The 22,756-nt window shown below is 37.2% G+C and overlaps 1 protein-coding gene across 1 annotated transcript in view; it reads left to right on the top strand.

The window, feature by feature from the left end:
• EML5 (echinoderm microtubule associated protein like 5) overlaps positions 1-22,756 on the top strand; it is a 98,004-nt gene that overhangs the window by 74,645 nt on the left and 603 nt on the right. Inside the window, exons 28-41 of the mRNA XM_023752517.1 lie at positions 1,394-1,472; positions 2,245-2,374; positions 3,441-3,539; positions 7,388-7,408; positions 10,321-10,494; positions 11,647-11,855; positions 14,366-14,523; positions 16,957-17,071; positions 18,553-18,741; positions 18,868-19,040; positions 20,097-20,259; positions 20,553-20,656; positions 21,899-22,052; positions 22,559-22,659. Of these exons, the coding sequence (XP_023608285.1) occupies positions 1,394-1,472; positions 2,245-2,374; positions 3,441-3,539; positions 7,388-7,408; positions 10,321-10,494; positions 11,647-11,855; positions 14,366-14,523; positions 16,957-17,071; positions 18,553-18,741; positions 18,868-19,040; positions 20,097-20,259; positions 20,553-20,656; positions 21,899-22,052; positions 22,559-22,659 (1,869 nt within the window). The remainder of the gene's footprint in view (positions 1-1,393; positions 1,473-2,244; positions 2,375-3,440; positions 3,540-7,387; positions 7,409-10,320; positions 10,495-11,646; positions 11,856-14,365; positions 14,524-16,956; positions 17,072-18,552; positions 18,742-18,867; positions 19,041-20,096; positions 20,260-20,552; positions 20,657-21,898; positions 22,053-22,558; positions 22,660-22,756) is intronic.

Here is a 22,756-nt window from a genome sequence, read left to right as displayed (position 1 = left end):
CACCTCTGCCTCCGCCCCCACCCACCATGGCTTTCCGGTCTAATTAGCATATTATGCTTTAATTATTATAGATGTTCAAGACATAACACTTCATTTACTTTTTATGGATAAATAACTTGAAAACCATTTTGAAAATACAAATGTTGTTATTCCTTTATTTTTATGGACTTATTCATAAATATTGGAATTTTTCAGAGGAAAGTTAATTTGTATCATTTCCTGATTTTGTTGTTAAAAATTAAATATTAGCCCAGTGGGTGTGGCTCAGTAGTTGAGTGTCAACCCATGAACCAAGAGGTCACAGGTTCTATTCCTGGTCAGGGCACATGCCTGGTTGTGGGCTCAATTCCCAGTAGGGGGCGTGCAAGAGGCAGTGGATTACTGTTTCATTCTCTCTATTCCTGTCCCTTCCTCTCTTTAAATCAATAAAAACATTTTTTTAAATGAATATTAACTTAAAATTTGGAGGGGGGGTTGATACATGATTAATTTAGATTCAGTGTTCAGATTATTAAACATTTAAATAATGATTATATCAGTTGAAACTAAATGATGTGGAGTTTTAAAATTTTTATTTTAAAAAGAATTTTAGGAAAGAGCCTCTACATTTAAATGATTCAAAATGGGAACTATATACACCTAATGGGACATTATGAATAGTCCTGAACTAGCAGTGGAAACAGAGAAGAGGGAGCTAGATTTTGGAGAGCTGCTGTGTAGGTGAAGTTGATAAGACTTTAGTAAACAGTGAGGAGAAGAGAAGGAGTTGGAGGCAGTAGTAATAGCCATCACCTTTTATGGAGTGTGATATGATTTACGTGCTTCGTACCTATAACGTGTCCTGCTGGACTGATGGTGATGCCACGGCCATGCTAGGGACTGCAGGAGGGAAAAGGTAGGCACAGAGTGGCAGGTAAGAGTACAGATTCGAACTCAGACGTGATTTCTGTTGCCAATAGAAAATTCATAGAAATATTTTCAAAATTCAGTTCAAGAAGAATCTATTGAATACGTGCCGGGTATAAAATACTGTGATAGCTACTGTAGAGCAGTAATCCAGGCTTTGCTGACAATGCATCCCATCAAGAAGTTTTGAGTATGTAAATCTAACATTTGTATATTTTTTATAAGCAGTCTGTCTGCTCTGTTACTAGTATAGTATTTACATTATGAAACATACACTAAAGAAATTAAAAGTAAAATGAATAAAAGATCGAATGCCTTCGTGTTTTAGAGGATATCAAGATAGAGAGGGCACAGTCTAGTGAGCACGCAGATGGGGCGTGTTTTTATGAAGGCGTGTTAGACTTTTCTCTCTGGAGGGCACGAGAGGTCGGCTCCAGGAAGGTGCTCGTGACAGGTGCCTTTCCTCATTCCCTCTTCCCTGTTTCAGGCCCCCCGTGAGCAGGGCCCCGCCACAGCCAGAGAAACTCCAGACAAACAATGTTGGCAAGAAAAAAAGACCCATAGAGGTGAGGAAAACTCATTCTCTAGTTCATTCTGTTTCCTTTTTGTAAAATACCCAAATCTTAGTTTTAATGAAAATAAACATATTGAATAATCATTTTTGTTTGGTTGTAAAAATTGATTAAATGTCAAGTCTGAGCTTTAGATTGACATCCTCTGTCTCTCCCAGGCATTTCATAATCCCAGTATCGGCAGCAGCAAGCAAACTGGGCTACGTTGGGTCAAAAATAAGGTGTCAAAACTGTGGGAGGGCGATTGTTGTCCTCCCTGCCCCACTCGGCCTCAGGTCAATGAGAGCATGAGTGGTCAGGGAGGGTGCGCTGCCCTTGTGCACCCATGTCGCTGTACTGCTCCCATCCTCAAAAGTGCACCCCTGGGACCTAATTCCTACTGAGTTATAATAGTCAAAATAGCTATTATCTTGACTAACAGATATTTTGACTAATGAACACAAATCGCAATATTCTTCTTTTAGACAGAAGTATCTCAATGTTTAACCCATAAAATCTTTAAGAACCGAAATTCTTGGAATCAGATGACCTTGTGCTTTCCTTTTCATTTTTACAACTTGATGTGGAAAAGATAGAATGTGTGTTTTAGCTGTCCAAAGCAGGTTACATAAAGAAGTATGTCTAGTTTAATTTTGTGTTTGCAGTTTGTAAAACATCAGAAATGCATCCTTTATTTTGTCTGAAGATACCAATACTGTATACAATTTTTAAAAATGGTGAATATTTAGACATGAGGAATCATATCATGGTTTTATCATTGTTATAGGATCTCATGTTGGAACTTGTTTTTGGCTATCGAGGCAGAGACTGTAGGAATAATGTTCACTATTTAAATGATGGTGATGATATAATTTATCATACTGCATCCATTGGAATTCTGCACAATGTTGCTACAGGTAGGAAACCCTGATTCCTCATCCCTATTTTTCTTAAATTTAGGATTTTTTAATTTAGCATCTTAAAATTCTTTGTTAAAACTATAAATAATAAAATGCATGAGCCCAGAATATACTTCATACTGTAGAACTTCCTACTAATATTTCAAGTAACCAAATTTATAGTCTTACTAGAGTATAGGAGCAGAAAAGGGTTTCATAATGCCAAGTACTCATAGGTCTCTGAGCGAAGGTTTACTGTATGTTGAAACCATTGTAACTTTATTCTATTGATGATTTGAATGGTTGTCTCTCATAGTGATTGAAAGTAGCATGCTGGGTGAGCTGATTGCTGGGGGTGGGGATGAGGTGGATGGTGTTCATACTGAGGCTTTGGAAAGCCAATCGATATTTAAGTTTCATTGGTGTATTTCTCTCTCCCCCTCTCCCTTCCTTTCTCTCTCTCTCTCTCTCTCTCTCTCTCTCATAAATAAGTAAAATTCTTCAGTACCTCCCCGCTGATTATAGAATATGAAATTTATTAGAATGGTATTCAAATTCCTCTGTGATTCTAGTTCCAATTTGCCTTTCAATCATATTTCTCACTTTTCTTTCTTATGACCCCACACTTCAGCCAAGTGAACCCCTTGTGTGCTTACCCAGTACTTTCCTGCCTTTTACCTTTGCTTCAAATATTCTTCTACCTGGAATGCCCTTCCCACCCACCTTCACATTTACCGAATCTGCCGGGTCAGTCCAGCAGTGCCACGTGCCAGGATCAGAAGACTTCTCTGCTGTGAATCCCCACAGCGTTTGATCTTTGACTCTGTGGCACTTGTGTCTTCAGCCTGTATCAGTCGGTTTATGCCTTTTCAGGGCTCTATCCCTTTAATCTTTAAAGTTTAAAGGTTTCTGGGTCATTTTTCCATCTTCATGATGATGTGCACATATTAAGTGCTCAAAAATATGTGTTAGAGAAGCAAGTAAGTTAAACAGAGCAGTTTATTGCTGTGGATGATAGCATTTAGTGCGTTTGGCTGTTATACTTTAAAGTTTTAAAATTTAATTCTCAAATTATTTTTTGTAGGAACTCAGAGTTTTTATCAGGAACATAATGATGATATTCTGTGCCTCACTGTAAATCAGCATCCCAAATTCATCAACATAGTAGCAACTGGCCAAGTAGGTATGTTTGTGTATTTTAAAAGAAACAATTTTAAATGATTTGGTATCCTAAGGAAAAAATTAAAATATATTGTTTATTTTTCAAAAATTATTTGCACATGAAGCACACACCCAGTTTGACCATATTATTTATTTCCGGGTATCTTTCTTTCACTTCAGTTATCTGAGTTGATTCAAACAGTTCAAAATTAAGAATAAGCTATTTTATGTTGATTGAAATAGTTGGATTTAGTCCTTTAGCAGAAATTTCAGATCAGCAAAAAGGTTTAATTTAATAGCATGTAGAGCAGAAAGGAAGAATTTGAGGAAGACATGGTAACTAAGGGGAGCCAGGACATAACTAGGCTGAGGGGGCAGAGCCTCTGCTACAGCAGGGTTATTAGCTGGAAAGAAGAGAAGCCACATTTGCTCTGTGCTAGCAAATCCCAGTGCCTTTCTCTCTCCTTGGAATTGATCTAATTTGCCAGCTGTTTCTAAATCATTACCTCTACTGCTGTGTTTAAATCGGTGGAACAAAGGCCATAACCCTACCAGCAAAATGATGAGAGGACAGCAGGTCTAGTTAGGACATACCTACCAATCAATCCGTCATCAGTATGAATTCTGCATAATAGATTATGTCAGTCACATCTTCACAACCTGGTATCGTTTTTAGAAATGATTGGAACCCTGGGTTTGTTGGGCCTCAGTTGCTAAGCCAGCTTTCCAGGTGTTCCAGGTGTCTTTCTTCCTAAGATGATTTATGCCTTTAATATCTTCATTTTCATACAGGCACTAAATTGATCAGTTAAATACTTATTTTCTGGGTTGCTTAGTTCTACAGTGATGCTACAAAGACCCTTGTATTCTTTCTATCTGTAAAATTTTCTACTTTTGAAAAGAAAGTAGACCAATATTTCACCTGTTATATACAAACTATTCTAATCTTTGAATATAAATACATACGTCTAACCCCTTTTTCGGTTAAGTGTTTTGAAACTGAATTTTGTGTTTACTCTGCCTGAGGAATGCGAGGCCATGTTATTGCCATTTTGGTCACTAAAGAACCTAGCTCAGTGCCTCTTGGCATATACTTTACTTTTTTATTGCTCAGTTAATTTTGATTGAGTGGATTTATTTCTTCAAGTTTATTGAGCACATATCATGTTCAAGGTATTGTTCTAGGTTCTGGATATACAAGAAGCTTATAAAAGAAAAACAAACCCCAGATCTCTATCTTAATGGAATTTACATTCGGTGAATAAAATTCTGGAAGGCATGTTTCTTCCGTTTTCCACCATTGCTCCTTCTCCTTTTCTTTTCTCTTCTCTCCCTCTGTTAAGCAACTTTAATATATTAGTGTTATAGTTTTCTCTTTTGATTAAGAAATGTGATCACAAGTTAATCTTTCATGAAATTTGACTCGTCCACTTCTTATCCTTTTTTAAAAATTGACATATTACACTGTTAGTCTCAGATATACACCATAATGACTTGACATTTGTACTTTTTAAAAGGCAACACTATATATAGGGAATGTGGAATGACTAGTTACCGCCTCCCCGCTCCTTCTAAGTCTAGGCAGTGCAGAGTAGCCTGAGCCTTGCCCCCACTTGTACCCTCCCACAAAACCCATAACAGAAGTTCTTTACTGATGACTGGTTAAGTGTAAGATAGATTCCAGAGAGACCAAAGAGTGAGGGACTTTTTTTCTTCTGAACCTAAAGAGAATTGAATCAGTAGTTACTTTGCCTGCCAAGCTTTTTTTAACACCCACAAAGCACAGAACACTATAATGTTTATGGTTCTCTTTGTTGAAAATTATATAAATCATAGAAGAATTGAAATACTTTGCTTTTTTTCATATTTTACCCCATTACATTCAAACTTTTTTTCTTGACTGGAATCTTGGAATCCCAGGGACAAATAATATCATTTTATCTAGTCTATCATTAGATGTTTGAATGTCCTCTGTAACATCTCTGGAGAAGGGTCTTCCTACATATGCTTGAACCCCATCATCACTTAATGCTTAACAAAATAGTGTGACCTCTCCTTGGGAAGCTCGGTGATAAAGTGCTTCTTTATACAGAACACAAATCTGCTCTTTAATTGCAGCTCATTGGTCCTCATTCTTGAGGCACCTAGAACAGCTAATTTCTTTTTTTTTTTTAATTTTTATTGATTTCAGAGAGGAAGGGAGAGAGACATAGAAACATCAATGATGAGAGGGAATCATTGATTGGCTGCCTCCTGCACGCCCCCTACTGGGGAATGAACCTGCAACCCAAGCACATGCCCTTGACGGGAATCGAACCTGAGACCCTTCAGTCTGCAGGCCTACACTATCCACTGAGCCAAACCAGCTAGGGCTAGAACAGCTAATTTCTTACTCCCATGATGTTATCTTCCAGTATTTGGAAAGAACTGTCAATCTCCCTGAGTCTAATCTAGTCTAACCTAGCCTCTAAAAGGGCTCACGTTAGACATCCTCCAAATACATTTCGTAAGTCAGAGTAAAATGAGAGCAATGGGATTGCTTTCCATGACTATGATATCTGAAAACCCAGAATTCTCTATCAAATGGTCCTAAACCTGCTTGTGGGCCTGTCTGAGCCTCTTCTGCAAGTCCAAGCCCCCAGTCGTAGATTGCACAACTAGTGAGAGCCCTCCTGAGGATGCCCAAGGGGCAGCGTGCGTTGGGAGGTGGTGAAGGCCTGTGATGTGCAGGGTGGATGACTGCACATGAGCTTCCATGCTCCTGTGGTAGGGGATAAAGCTAGGAGGGGAAGAGAAAGGGAGAGGCTAAGGCTGTCTCATGCTGCCCAAATTCTAATGAGTTCTAAAATTGAACCAGGTCTTCAAAGTTGTTATAGGGGGGTACTTGTCAAGATAGGAAGATAAAACACTTCACTTAATAATTTTATCTTGATTGATAACTTGAAAATATTTAGGCCTGTGATGTTTAGGTCTTTATTTGTACTCTTGTCCCAGGTCCTGCAGATATTCAGGGCCAAGCCCGACTTCCAAACAGAGTGCCCGGTTCCTCAGCCACGCTTCCCGTGGCGCCGTGTCAGTCCTCCCCCCATTTGGTTGTCGGCGAGCAGTTCACAACTAACAGTGTGTTTCCTATGCATCTGCTCAGCAGTCAGCTACGATATTCTCTTTTCTCTCACATTCCATGTCAGCACACCCTGGGCCTTCATTATCCATACGTCCTTGAAATCATTATTTCCCAAAGCCATCATCTGCCTTGAAAGGATTTCTAAATTTTTATTCCTTTATTGCTAAAAACTGCCGCTTCTAAAATTTTGGTTGATAGGTATTTCTACCACAAACATAACGAGCCCAGGCTTTCATGTTTTCTGTATTGGTAACCTTTTACTCATACAGAAAATATTTAGTTAAAAAAAAAAAAAGAGCATGGTTAATTTATGGCCTTGAATTATATGGTAACTTTTGCCATCATTTCTCTCAGGTTTCGAACTAATTCTCCCCTTCAAGTAGAGATGCATTCTAACCTTAAAGGGTCTATTAACAGTTCATTTTGTAAAACAAAATGATCATATCAACTTAAATCATATTATTATTTTTAAAGTTGTTAAAATTTTATTTAACTTATCAAATACAAAGAAAATAAAGTATTAATCCAAAGTTTGAAAGGTCATATATATAGAATGTTAATATGTATGTATAATTTAAATTATTAGCTTCATTTACAGTTTACTCAGTTTCACATAAAATTAATTTTGTATGACACTTGATTATTTAAATTATATAAAATCACTCTTTTATAATTGAGTATTTCAAATTTTACTTTTAGTATTTATGTTATTAATGGATAATTATTTTTCTCCTTTTTCATTTTAGGTGATTCAGCAGACATGTCACGTAAGGAAAATTAATCATTTTTTTTGTTTTAGTTATATTGTTTAGTAATGATAGTCCATATTTTCATAGAGTAATGAGATACTTGAACCTATTTTGGATGTTTTAAAAATAAAGAATACATCCTCTTAATGTCATGATATTGAGCACAATCTGTAATAATAATAATAATAATTTTTTAAAAGTAATACTATATTTTGACCTTTTTAGTGTGCCCAGCACTGTTGTAAGCACTATACATATAACCTATTTAATCATCACAAGAATTCTTAATGGTAGGTATTAACTTGCCAATGTCATGTAGCTGTTAAAAGTAGAGGGTTTAACACTTAATCTTAAATATGAATCAATAAATTTTATTGCCTGAAAATATAATTTTTAAATTTTTATTTTTATATACTATCACAATTATTGCACATGCTAGATCAACAGATCATTTGAATATTTATGAATAACTTTTTATTACTGATTTTGACCATGGGCTTGTGAATTTATAAAGCTATTAAATAAAAAATGTGTTCATTGTTTTTAGGTATACAGGGTATCCCCCAAAAATGTATACACACTTTAATAACTGATAGCTCAATTTTGAAAATAAAATGTATTTTAATAAACACTGCCTTTATAATTATTCAAAATGTGTGTATACATTTTTGGGGGACACCCTATATAATAACTAGGCTTTTCAACTCAACTTTCAGTTTACATGGTATAGTAAGAATTAGCAGTTTGACAAGAAAACATTTCCCAATGATCTGTAACTCTTTCCCTGCCCTCCCCTCCTCCGGCATAAAGCACGGTTCTGTGATTTGCTGTAATTTAAGGAGACCCTACTGGCATCTACAGGGTATATGCAAATACTATATCATCATTTTACATAAGGGACTTGAACACCCCCGGATTTTGGTACCAATCCCCCAGGGAAACTGAGGGACAGCTATATAGGAGAAAATAAAATATACTTAATAAACTTAATACTTATTTTGTAAGTTAGGCCTTAAGAATTTCCAGTAATTTAAATTTTAACTACTGTTATATCAATAAGTTTAGAACAATCTAAATGTGGAGCAGTCCCATAACATAGTCATACTTACATGTTTTAAAATATAAATTCTGCTATAAGTTTCTTTCCATCTCATATAATTTTTATAAATGTTTGAAAAACTCAGTAATTCAGTTTATCTAAGATTATTTGCTATTTAAATTTTAGGTAAATTGAACTGTGTAATTTGTGGCATATTAAATTTGGAGACAAAAATAAGTGATGTTTCTTGAAAATCCATTATCTACCTCATCACATTTAGGCAAATATAGTATATGAATTGCCCAGAGGTGCTTTTTGTAAACATATTAAAATGTTTTTACATTATGACCCATGTAATATTTATCACTAGCAAAAAATTAGAGTGATCTACTAGTATGTATTTACATTTTAAATTTGAACCACCTAACATGGCTTATTAAGTTTACAGTCCCTATATCCTTTGACTTTTATTGAATGAGGAACATTTTAGTCCAATACTTAAATTATTATCAGTTTTTCACACATAGATACCTTATTTTATTATAGGGTAACCCTTTGTATCTGTTGCCATGTAGTTTTGATTTTTTACATAAAGTTACATAAAACTTGTTACTATAATTGAAAAAGTTTAAAAATTAAATAAAGGATAACTTTAAGAGAAAGTTGCATAAATCTTTGAATCGTCCCTACTTAATGATAATAAAATTTAAATTCCTGGTTTAATATATTGTAACAACTTTGTTTGAGGAACTATCAGATTTAATTTATCATTGTATAACATAAATTGTAGATGGTATACAATAGAGTCTAAATTGGTCAGAATATTTTCTTTAGAGACCAAAGTTTGTTTCTGCACCAAATGGTTTTAAAGCAGCTTGTCTTAATATTTCTCTATTTTTGCAATACAGTATTTGTAGTAAATTTATAATTTAAAGCAAATGCACGTTAGTATTATGATTATTTTAATAAGAGTTCTGAGACTGAATTAGCTGCTGAATTAACGTACCTATTTTTTAAGGGCACAGTTCATGAAAAAAGGACAATAATACAAACCTGTGATTTTTTAACTTAGAAAATAGAGAGCTGAGAAATTTTTTTTAAGCAGCAGAAATGGGCTCTGCAAGATAAATAACAAAAGTAACTTTAAAAAGATTTCTTCCATAAAATCCTGTTTTTAAAAAAACTGTCTATAAAGTGATATGGAGTTAGCATTTTACCCAATATCCAGTTAAAAAATTTCCTTAGAAATATTTTCCCATAGTTTTCTATATGTTGCTTTTCTCAGTTTGTGTTTACTTTTCAATATCTCCTTGAGATAATCTTAAGTATTGAGTATACCCTGGTCTTTAATTGTGTAATGTTTATATATTTCTCCACATAATTATGTAAGATTTAACGTGCATCTAAAACATGTATTATTTTTGAGGAGCTGTTTAAAGTTGTGATTACCTAATTTGCTTATCCAAATGCTACTTTGGACTATACAGTGGGGCCTTGATTTACGAGTTTAATTCTTTCCGAGACCGAGGTCGTTAAGGAGTTCGTTAAGGAGCTCGTTAACTCAAATTACTCTGTCAACTCAATGCAAAAAATCCGTCGAGAGACAGCTGGTATCTCAAAAAACTCGTTAGTCGGGACACTGGTAAGTCAAGGCCCCACTGTACTAGTAGATTGAAGAAGTATTCTGTATTTTTCTGTATTTCTGTATTTTTCCCCTTTCCTTTCTCTTCTTTTTTCTTAATTTAGTCTTAGTTATGCATTTTTAAATTAAGTATGTAGTCTTTCTTTGGTACTTATTTTTCCATGTTTCAGAGATGAGTATGCCTCCGCTTTAGAAATGGAAACATTTGTGAGAGGTGTGTTACAACTTTTGGATTTTATCTGTATTTAGCTACAGCTCCTTCTGTCCACATCTGGGATGCAGTGAACAAGCAGACGTTAGCTATACTAAGATGCTACCATTCGAAGGGCGTGTGTTCAGTCAGCTTCAGTGCTACTGGCAAACTCTTGCTGTCTGTGGGACTAGACCCAGAACATACTGTTACCATTTGGAGATGGCAGGAAGGTAGGATTCTTTTCCTTTGTGATTTTTTAAAATAAGAATACTATGGTAACATGAATTCTCAATTTAGTGTTTGCCTTAACTTGATGATTGAAACCATTATTCACAATAACCTGGACAATACACAGCACACAGCTAGTGTTATTGTAGGTACATCCCTCTTAAAAAGCCCAGCGAAATTGTAAGCTCACAAAACATAACCTAATAAAGTTAATATTATAAATGGTTTACTGCTCTTTTCTTTCAGTAAGAGATTATGTATATAAGCATTTTGCTGATTTTTGTTTGGCTAGGACAGTGATGGCGAACCTATGACACGCATGTCAGAGGTGACACGCAAACTTATTTTTTTGGTTGATTTTTCTTTGTTAAATGGCATTTAAATATATAAAATAAATATCAAAAATATAAGTCTTTGTTTTACTATGGTTGCAAATATCAAAAAATTTCTATATGTGACACGGCACCAGAGTTAAGTTAGGGTTTTTCAAAATGCTGGCACGCCGAGCTCAAAAGGTTCACCATCACTGGGCTAGGAGGTTCTTAATCAAGAATGGAAGTGAACTATATTGTAAGTGATAATGGAAGATCAATAGGGTAATTTTATTTAATATTCAGACAAAACTCCTCATATACATAGCTACTAGAAAAAGTTAAATTCATAGAGCTACATAGAAAAAAATAAGATATGGTTTCTAAAACCTAAAATGCCCCTTAACACATTAAGCACCCAGCCTGTTTTGTCTTCTGGATGGACAGTATAGTGTCAGTCACCGCTGACAGACTGGGCTTAAATGATGACAGCAGTTCTGCAGCTGAATTTGCAAGGCAGCTGGGTAGATGCTCATGGGAAGGAAGAACAATCCAGTTTTAATGAATTTTATAAACCAAAACTAAATAAATAAAATGCCCCTTAAATGATAATGAAGCTCTCTGTACACACATCACTTGCAAAAATATGTAGAAAGGACCCTCTACACAAGTAATTGTATATCATGTGGTTGCTAGGTAGCAGTGGAAGGAACACGCCCTCTCACTTTTTTAAATAATCATTTGCTTTTTGAACTACATATTTTGAGTAACTGTTTGATTCTATGAAAATTAGCTTAATTCTTATATTAACCTACATGATTTTGTCATATCTTTTTTTATCAGGTGCCAAAATTGCCAGCAAAGCTGGTCACAACCAACGTATTTTTGTGGCAGAATTCCGACCAGACTCAGATTCCCAGTTTGTCTCTGTGGGAGTAAAGCACGTGAAGTTCTGGACACTGGCAGGAAGGACTCTTCTTAGCAAAAAAGGGCTGCTGAGCACCCTCGAAGATGCCCGGATGCAGACCATGCTGGCTGTTGCATTTGGTGCAGTATGTCTCTTAAAATGCGTGTGGTAGTGTACTTTGAATTACCTAAATTGGACTACTTTGAATTTTCTTGCCTTAGATAAATCACATTAATGATGTTTAGATGGCACTGGAATCCAATCATTACATATGTCCCGGTCATGCATATATTTCATCTTTAAGAATCTGATACTCTCAGAAATCAGAGAGTGAGAAAGTTAATGAGGGAGAACTATAATGAAACCCTGGGCCATTGCATTCTCAAAAGCCTTCGTTGATCTTGTAATTGTTATCCTAAATCTCCTAGGCCCTAAAAATTTGTGAGAATAAAAGAGATATAAATCAAAAAATGTAATTTTCAAGTGTTTAAAAGGTGGTACTTGGGTTTAGGACTTCCTCTGCTTTTTATCATCTTAACTCTCTGCTTCTTACATAGTCGGAAGTGCTCTGGGCCAGTGTCTCTCATTCAGGGAAGAGAGCACAGTGGTCTTTTGGTGCTTGTTAATCCTCACAGGAGGGTATTTTTCCATGGCTTTTCAGAGAGTGGAAAGGAGGGAGGCGGGGGGAGAGAAATACTGATGTGAGAGAGAGACACATCAGCTGGTTGCCTCCTGCTCATCTCCTACTCGCAACCCAACCAGGACCCTTTGGTGCTTGGGTCAATGCTCTAACCACTGTGGTACACTGGCCAGAGCACAACTGCTCTTACACTTAATAGAAAGTGTTCAAAAGAGCCACTTACTGCCCCTCCAATCCCATCTGGGACTGTTTTACAATTCACATCTCTCCTTAAATACCCTGTCCCTGGTGCATTGAAAACTAACTGGGTTTCCTTCCTAAAGTATTTACGTGGGTATGTAATCCTTGAAGAAAATTACAATTTTAGAACCTTTAAGCACACTCGTGTTTTTGAGAAAAAGACCATTAAAAATGTTGACAACGCCATGTCAAACCAGTTAAATCTTTTGGGAATTCTTAATATAAGACCAGTGATTCCTTTCCAGAAGGAAAACCCACACATTCAAATGCTCCTGGCGTTTAATTTGCCATGTAGATTAACCTTCACATACAAAATTCCTGAGGTAGTTAATTGCCTATTCCCAACACAGAATAAATGTGAAGACTAAAATATGAGTCATACCTTTATGTTTGAAGCAACAGTGAAATCAGTGAGAATATTTTGTTACAAAACAAAGGTGAGTTTTCTTCAGTTTAAGCCTGTGAAGCTCTCTGCTAGGCTATGAAAACAGCCGGAGAAATAAGATACTGGTTTTTACACTTCGAGCATTTACATTCTAACTGCATATAAGGCATGAATTAACGCTGCTCTTAGATGACAGATGTCATTGTTACTCAAATATGAGCTATAAGTATCTATGCTGAGGAATTCACAGTGACAGTAAGTTGTAGGGAAATTAAACATACAAACTAGTATTCTCAGGAAGATTAAAGAAAAATCTCCGTTTCTATTTGTCATTCGTCTATTTTCCTATTGATTCTTTCCATATTGTTTTGGATGAACGATCTTATACAAGTTGTTCTAAAAGTGAAGCTAAAATGGGATGAAAATAGCATGTGATGCAGGATTTCCATTTTCCAGTTTCCACATAATGAACTATATTGGGATTGCAGTTCTCAATGTGACCTAAAGCATATATAAGCTTTTGGTACCTTATCAAATTTATCTTATTTTGGATTGCAGAAATGCATTAACTTTGGCTACCTTGATTTTAAGAAATGGCAAGTGTTAATTTTATTTTTAACATCGTGAGTTAGTAAAATCTGAAACACTACAACTTTGCTATAGATGGTGGTTTTATTTTCTATGACAAGATAATGTAATAAAAAAGTTATTTTCACTTCCTATTTTTACTCTTTTTTTCACTCTCAGTTACTAGTGACCTTTAAATTATTTCTTGGCAGCTACAAGGGAGCATTCCGAAGGGACAATATGTAGTATTTGTAATTGGAAGAGACCTTAGCAATGGTTCTCAACCTTCCTAATGCCGCGACCCTTTAATACAGTCCCTCATGTTGTGGTGACCCCCAACCATAAAATTATTTTTGTTGCTACTTCATAACTGTAATTTTGCTACTGTTATGAATTGTAATGTAAATATCTGATATGCAGGATGTATTTTCATTGTTACAAATTGAACATAATTAAAGCATAGTGATTAATCACAAAAACAATATGTAATTATATATGTGTTTTCCGATGGTCGCGACCCACAGGTTGAGAACCGCTGCCTTAGAGGATGATTTCCCTCATTTTACCCATGAAAAAGCTGATACTCATAGATGTTAAAAGTCTGGTCCAAGGTCATTCCAGCCAGTAAGCAACAGCACTGGAACAGAAAGAGCGCTGACAGGGCGCAGCCACAGGTCAGGTTCCCTGGCTGCTGAGCGCATGTCCTCCCACCAGCCCTGCTCTCGGTAGCCGCGGTGAGGCAGGCTCATGTGTACATAAGAATTGCATCTGTTTGAACTCCACTGGAACTTTTGATGAGTGTGTCTTCCCCACTCCTTTTCAGAATAACTTGACGTTTACAGGTACCATCAGTGGAGATGTCTGCGTGTGGAAAGATCACATACTGTGTAGAGTTGTGGCCAGAGCCCACAATGGGCCTGTGTTCGCCATGTACACCACCCTGCGAGATGGACTGATTGTGACTGGGGGCAAGGAAAGGCCGTGAGTCCTTTTTTTCCTTCACAGCCTTCCTGGCTATGCATTGTGACCTCCCTGAGGTTTGGTTAGTTATTCTAGTTATTTCTAAGGTTCTCCTCTCTGACCTTCCTCATCATATGCTTCTCATTTTACTGCCTTCTAAAAAAATATGTTTTTTATTGATTTTAGAGACAGAGGAAGAGAGAGGGATAGAGATGGAAACATCGATGAGAGAGACACTGATTGGCTGCTTCCTGAGCATGTCCCCCACGGGGGATCGAGGCTGCAACCCAGGCATGTGCCCTGACCGAGAATCAAACCAGCAACCTCTCCATGCATGGGACAATGCTCAAACAACTGAGCCATACCTGCCATGGCTTTATTTCTGATTTTAAATGGCTTTTTTTTTTTTTTGCATTGTAGATAAATTAATCTCAAGCAACTTTGGGTGATAATTTTTCTGAGGTATGGATAGGCTGTTGTCCTGAAAGTTAAGATTTGATTTTTTTCTTGACTCTGGGCAGGTATTTCAGTTGGTTAGAGAATTGTTCCAATGCTTCAAGGTTGCAGGTTCCATCTCTGGTCAGGGCACATACACAAATCAGCCAATGAATGTATAAATCAGTGGAACAACAAATTAATGTCTCTCCCTCTTCTCCTCCCTCTCTCTTGCTCCCTCCATCTCTAAAATCAATAAAAGATGATTCTCTTTTTTTGTTAATCCTCACCCGAAAATATTTTTTCCATTTGTTTTTGGAGAGGGTGGAAGGGAAGAAAGAGAGGAGGAGGGAAGGAAGGGGAGAAAGAGAGAGAAACATCAATGTGAGAGAGACACATCAATTGGTTGCCTCCTGTATGCGCCCTGGTCGAACCTGCAACCAGGTATGTGCCCTTGACTGGGAATCTAACTTTGGTATGAGGGCCTACGCTCTAACCACTGAGGACACTGGCCAGAGCAAAAGATGATTTTATTGATGTCTATATGCTTGTATAAGTCTTTGCTGAGAAATAGGCGATTCATGGGGGAATCTTTGCCATTGAGCCCAGGATGCATCTTGACTGCTCACTTTTTTTTTTTTTTTTAAATATATTTTATTGAATTTTCACAGAGAGGAAGGGAGAGAGACAGAGAGTTAGAAACATCGATGAGAGAGAAACATCGATCAGCTGCCTCCTGCACATCTCCCAGAGCAAAAGATGATTTTATTGATGTCTATATGCTTGTATAAGTCTTTGCGGAGAAATAGGCGATTCATGGGGGAATCTCCACTGAGCCAAACCGGTTTCGGCAGACTGCTCACTTTTGTTCAGACTGGATGCTGAGGGTAGAACGCACATTGCTGCATTAGAAAGGGTGAGAGGATGCTAGAAACAAATTCTGCCTCATTTGCTCTTGATTGAGGCAAACTTGTTAGATAAAACTGTTTAATACAAGACTTCAGAATTTAAGTCTGAAGAGAGGTATCCAGTGGAAACCAGATACTTGTCATTGATTTCCTGCCAACATATTCACATGCATGTTAAAGTGCAACATATAATGTGACCAAGAACTAAGTACATTTTCAGTGTAGGATTGCAAGGGCTCCATACACCAGTTAAAGACAAATGCAGCTGCTTTTGCCTTTCTCATAAAGGAAGACTGTATTATGGTACAAGAACATGTTTTTCCCCCAAGACAAGCAGTTCATCCAGCAGAAAATAAAGCAGTACGTGTTTCAGTCCTTCCAACAGAAAAACCGTAAATGGGCTAGATTTCATCTTATGTTACTTTGATACTGTTTCCCATAATTATCTAGTCTTGCACTCCCCTACTCATTAGCCTATAAACGGTTTCAGTAGATATTGTTTTGATCTTAGAAATGGTTTTATAACTAAGGTAATAGGATGAACTTGTTCAAATGCCAAAGCTAACATGGAACATTTCACTGATGCCTCTCAATCCAAACAAGTGCCTGAATATATTAAATGTGTGTATACATATATAGGAAGCTTATTAAATAAAAGATACATTTTTTTCAGGTTTTATTTTCAGTAGGACATTTGAATAATAATGTAGGAAAAAATGTGCTTCTCTTTTGGCCCGTAAAACTATATCCGATAACATGGCAGCTGGAATCCTTTCCTCTAGCCATACATTTCCATTGTCTTCTTAACATTAAATCACTTTGTACATTTCCTTAATCAAGAGGTATTATAAAGGATATGTTTGGGGAGGCCACTAGATAAAATTATGCTCGTGTCAGAAAAATGAATTTTCATAAAATAAAATTTGCTTAAACTGAATGTTTGAGATACAGTATATCTTAAAATTGCCATAAAATGTTTAGAATATCAGAAGTAAATCATAAATATCAGGGCCTTATTAGTATCCTGCTTATAATTTAGTATTTGTTTTAGTAAATATTACTTGTTATAGCCAATAATAAATGCTTTTTTCGTTGCTTGGGTGGCTGTTAGGTCAAAAGAAGGAGGGGCAGTCAAACTGTGGGATCAGGAGCTGAGGCGATGCCGTGCCTTCCGGCTGGAGACGGGACAAGTCACAGATTGCGTCCGTTCCGTGTGCAGAGGCAGAGTAAGCTGATCCTGCGCCATGATGGGGCAGCAGGAAGTAAAGAACATTATCCCCGTGATTCTCACCCTCTGCAAGTCGAGGAGTAATCCTTAGACGGGTTTGCTTGTCCGCTGTATTCTGTGGGGTCCCTGCTTTCTTTGCAGCTCCACTGCCACCGTTGGCACTCGTGCAGCCTGCACCGTGCAGGGCTCAGGGTGGAAGCGAAGCGCTCACTTCAGGCTGTATTCAATCCTCCATACTTTCTTGAATCTGCTCATTCAACGGTGGTAGATGGAACTGAATTTCCTTTCCAGTTACTAATTTTGACTAGTGCTGGTGTTTCATTTTCTTAAAAACACATTTCTATACAAAGTTTTGACTATGCATATACTTGTAAAAAGTGTATTTATATATCTTCATGTATTACTGTCAGTCTGTATATTAACTATTAGTTAAGCTTTTATTTACACTTATTTTGCATTAAAATCCAAATTTTCTTCCTACATCTCAATGCACTTAACACCCCTTTGGAGATTTACAGAGTCAAAACCTGATGATTGGAGAAGCCAGGTGTATTATCTTAGAGAAAAGGTGACATTTTTAGCACGGACTCTGACATGCCACCCAGCCCAGTGCTCTTGCAAATGGGCCTCTAGTCATAGAAAACCACATAGGCTAGTTTAGTGCAAAGCAGCAAGTTCTCTGAAAGTAGGTTGCTTTGGTTCTGGATACAGTTCTAACAGGATAGGGTGTGGGAAGCCCACATAACCCCAAACAATTCTCCAACACCAACAGGGTGTCTGAAAATTCAACTCAATTCTGACACTGCCTACCCAGAGATAGCATCAGATCCTACAGGTGAGGGGTCTCCTAGGAGACTGCCCCACCCCCTTTAGACGCCAGTCTTAAGTCCAGGTGGTTACCTGTGCTTCCAACCAACTGGCTACAGATTGGGGGTTCCCACCCCTAGGTTTGGTTTATTTGCTAGAGCAGCTCACAGCTATCTTACTAGGTCACGGGTTTACTGTAAAAGGACGGAACTCCTGCTCAGGCAGGAGCTGCAGCTCCCCCAGCAGCCACCCTTCCCTCACCTCCACCTGTTCACCAGCTCCCTCCTTTGGATTTCCATGGAGGCCTTATCTGTCAGGACTGATTAACTCCTTAGCCATTGGTAACTGATTTAACTTCCAGCCCTTCCACCCTCCCCAGGTGGATGGTGACTGGAACTGAAAGTGACAACCCTCATCACATGGTTGAGTCTCCTGGCAACCAGTATCCAATCTTAAGTGGAATCCAAATGGCACCTCATCAACATACCAAAAGATGCCTTTAAGGCTCTCATCACTTAGTAAATTCCAAGGGTTTTAGGAGCTTAGTGCCAGAAATGGGACAAAGACCAAATCTGTATTATCAATCACAGTAGCACATAGGTCAATAGGGCATTCTTATTAAAAAGAACTGTAGTGTTACATTAAATATTATTGGTCCCACTTGTATTTCAGGGCAAGATACTAGTTGGGACAAGGAATGCTGAAATAATTGAAGTTGGAGAGAAAAATGCAGCATGTAATATTTTAGTTAATGGTCATGTGGACGGACCCATATGGGGACTTGCAACACATCCTTCCAGGGATTTTTTCCTCTCTGCTGCCGAAGATGGGACAGTGAGACTCTGGGATATTGCTGATAAAGTAGGTGCAAACAGTTTAAAAGATGTTATAATTTTTCAGAATTGTGTTGAGTTTTGGGAAGAAATTGGTTTATTCTGTAAGTACTCTACTTAATATAGTACTCTTTGACTCTTGGTTCTTATGCAGAAGATGTTAAACAAAGTGAACTTGGGACATGCTGCTCGTACTGTGTGTTACAGCCCTGAAGGGGACATGGTGGCTATCGGAATGAAAAATGGAGAATTTATTATTTTACTGGTGAGCTCTCTAAAAATATGGGGAAAGAAGAGAGACAGACGATGTGCAATCCATGATATCAGGTTAGTCAACAAATGGAGTAGTGTTTCTAGCATCCTTTTAATTGACCCAGTTTGCATTTGAAAAAAGGTTCTTGCCGATAGCATTTTATCACATCATAAATTGTATGCTGAAATATGGCTGTTTATAGACTTTTCTTCTTGATAAGTTATGAATCCACTGGGCACCAACCACAGTGCCTTGTAATAGCAAGTACTCAGCGAATGTTAGATGCCCAGTAAGTTCCTCTGCCAAAGTGATCTTTCCCCTGCCCTTCAAAAGTTGTCAGCCTGGAAAACTGTAGTAGTAATCCAACCATCTCTTACTTTTCTTAATATCAACAGAATATATAGTTCATTCATTTAATACTTACTAAATACCTGCTATGCCCCAAAATCTGAATTTCTTGAACTTTTATTTTTCAGTGCTTAAGCTTATTTTAAGTGGCTACCATTTACTGAGCACTTCTATGTGATCTAGATAGATAATAATCCAGGTCAGAATCTTCCACTTTCTCCACCGCTAAAACCCCTTTCCAAATGAAACTTCCTCAGAACTTCAGGACATAAAACAATAATGGCTTCCCTAAGGTACTGAGCTCAGCAAGTTTTCACAAGACTGATTGAATAGTTTTCCATGATCACTAGGCAAATAGTACTTTGTCTTTTAAAATAACATCACCCAAGCCTCAAGTAATGTCCCTTCTTCTGATAACCTGCGTGAATTAAGCTCGTCTGTGTTCTTTACTGCTAAGACACGATGTTTCCAGATGAAAGAATCCTGACTACCTTAGGTGAATTATGTAACTTGGTAATTATGTAATTGTTAGTGGTTTTTTAAAAACAAATGTTTTTAAAGGAATTAGGAGATAAAAATTCAGAAACAATTTAAGATTGAAATAAAATATAAAGTTTTGTTTCATGTAACACCAATATCTCAGGATACATAATCAGTTGTTCCTAGTAGGTACATCTGTTTGAGGCCGTATCTTGTGTACACACTTTTGAGCTAGAAAGAGAAGTCACAGGTCTTTTAACTGTCACTTAATGCATCTTTTACATGTTTTGTTACCTACTCAGATTTAGTCCAGATTGCCGGTTCCTGGCAGTGGGTTCTAGTGAGAACTCAGTGGATTTTTATGACCTGTCATTGGGCCCCACCCTTAACAGAACCAGCTACTGCAAAGACATCCCCAGCTTCGTCATCCAAATGGACTTCTCTGCAGACAGCAGATACCTCCAGGTGCAGTATCAGTACTGGACACGTGTACATTTCTTCTACATTTCGTTAGTTGATGCATTAAAACGCCTGAGTTCCAGTGCTTCCAAACTCTTGCATTTCCTACTCACTACATTTTTTACTACCCTGTTCCTCAGTCCTTTCCTCCACTTTTTTGTACAAGATTTTGTAGTCATCTTTTCATTCTTAGTAATGTTAGAAATGTAAGCCAGATAGCACTCTGCTAGTATACTGTAAACTTCTGGATTTTGCCTCACATAATGGAATTCTTGTTCCATTTTAATATATGATGAAAGGTGTCCACTGGTTGCTATAAACGGCATGTCTACGAAGTGCCTTCGGGAAGACATCTTACGGATCAGGCTGCCATTGATAGAATTACTTGGGCTACATGGACTAGGTAAGCATTCATATAGTCATTGAGACGGACTGCTCATTCTGGGACTGCTTTTGGTTGCCTGTATTTCCAGGCTTTTTCAGTTTCCATGACTTATCAGTTCTTTTAAAGAAAGGAAATCAAAGTTAATACTTTAAAGATGCCCTGATATTTCCTTTAACATCATAGGTTTAACAGACAAATATATTGTGTTCTGTTAGGCAATTGTATTATTTCTCTTTCGAAAAGGAATGCTATCTTGCAGCTGTTAAAAATGAAACGATAAATTTGTTCAAACTCACTGGCTGTGTAACAGGTAATGATGAGCATCCATCTTCTTGGCCAATGTAAATGAAAACTGTCAAATTCCTATAGAATAAGCATCACTTTTTATTTTATAAAGCCAGCTCTCATACAGTAATTTTTAAAAGGTTAGTGTATAAATCTTAAAATTTTTAAATTTCCTTTAAGCGGGGGGAGGATTAACATCCCAGGTGAAACTCAGGACTCCCAGTAACTTACAATTTGCTTCCTGTATTTTAAAACACACATTAGGTACTTAGAGATTAACCCTTTGCACTCCGCTGTCCCCTCTCAGGGGACATCGGAATTCTAGCATATCACTCGGATGTCCCTTCTCAGGGGACATTGCAGTTTATTAGTGATTACGGGAATTGAGTTATTTCAACGCAACTTTTTGAGACATGCATGTTTCCCTGAAGTTTTATCTTGAAATGGCACAAGAAATTAAATCAAAATATCATAAAATTACTAAGATATATACAAGAAATGTCAGCGGGTTTTGTGTCGGATTAAACAATAAACTACATATTCCCGATGTGGGACAAAGAAAACGGGACTGCATTGTGTGTTCTAACAGGAAAACACCTGGTGGCAGGCGTCAAACCACTTATTACTGTCAAACATGCACTAATCAGCCTGCAATGCATATTGGGGAGTGTTACAAAACTTATCATACTGTACAAAATTATAAACAATAAAATATTGGTTTTTTTGCAAATATACATTCCTCGATGTCACCCAATTCATATAAGTCCAATATCATTATAATACGTTACTTGGTTCCAAAATTATTTTCTTTAGGCGGGGGGAGAATTAACATCCCAGGTGAAACTCAGGACTTACAATTTGCTTCCTGTATTTTAAAACACACATTAGGTACTTAGAGATTAATTACCAAGAAACTTTTTCAGTATGGTCAACCTGTGTTTGCTATGGTGGATTTCTCTTTTCCCTTCCCTCTAGCATTCTAGGAAGTGAAGTTATGGGAATCTGGTCCAGGCACGCTGAGAAAGCAGATGTCAACTGTGCCTGTGTGTCTCATTCAGGAATCAGCCTTGTGACAGGAGATGACTTTGGCATGGTTAAGTTATTTGACTTCCCATGCCCTGAGAAATTTGTAAGTGTTTGGTTTAGCATTTTATATAATTATATTCTCAATTAGATGTCTGATCATTAGTACATTTCCCCACATAATAGCTAAACTGTGTTGTGTCCTGCTCTGGAAATACTTTGTATTCTTAATTTTTTTTCCAAACTTCTTAAATCCCTTACTCTGAAATAATAGCTATTAGAAATTATACCCCCTGCCCCGAAGTAACACCCATATTTGCAAACTATACTAATAAAAAGCTGTGATTAGTGTTTTATCAAACCTTTACCAAGTTTCAAATGCTTTTCCTCAGGAAAAATTTCAGAGTAACTGGAGACATCTGCCTGCCCAAATCACCTGGTTTGTGTTAAGTGCTGACCCATTACTAATCTGAAAGGCACTTGATCACTGGCTATGGTCCTAGCTTCCTCTCTCCTCAGCCCTAGTGATGGGAAGTTATGGTTCCTTGTAGCAACCTTTGACTTTTGTGTGCATCATACACCTTGAGCTTAGTTTTTTGTTTGTTTTTTCAGGCAAAGCATAAAAGGTTCTTAGGTCATTCACCCCATGTGACAAACATTCGATTTACCAGTGGTGATCGACACGTGATTAGTGCTGGAGGTGATGACTGCAGGTTGGTAACTTTTTCAGCCCAAGAGCAGACTGTCTTTGCTAGTTAGAGATTTGGTATCACTTCTACAGCTGCAGTTTGTGGACTCACTTAACTGTCA

The sequence above is a fragment of the Myotis lucifugus genome, unplaced genomic scaffold, assembly GCF_000147115.1.
Source record: "Myotis lucifugus unplaced genomic scaffold, Myoluc2.0 scaffold_34, whole genome shotgun sequence".
NCBI classification, from domain to species: Eukaryota; Metazoa; Chordata; class Mammalia; order Chiroptera; family Vespertilionidae; genus Myotis; species Myotis lucifugus.
The sequence above is the reverse complement of the archived record's forward strand: the minus strand, read 5'-3'. Positions and strand labels throughout refer to the sequence as shown.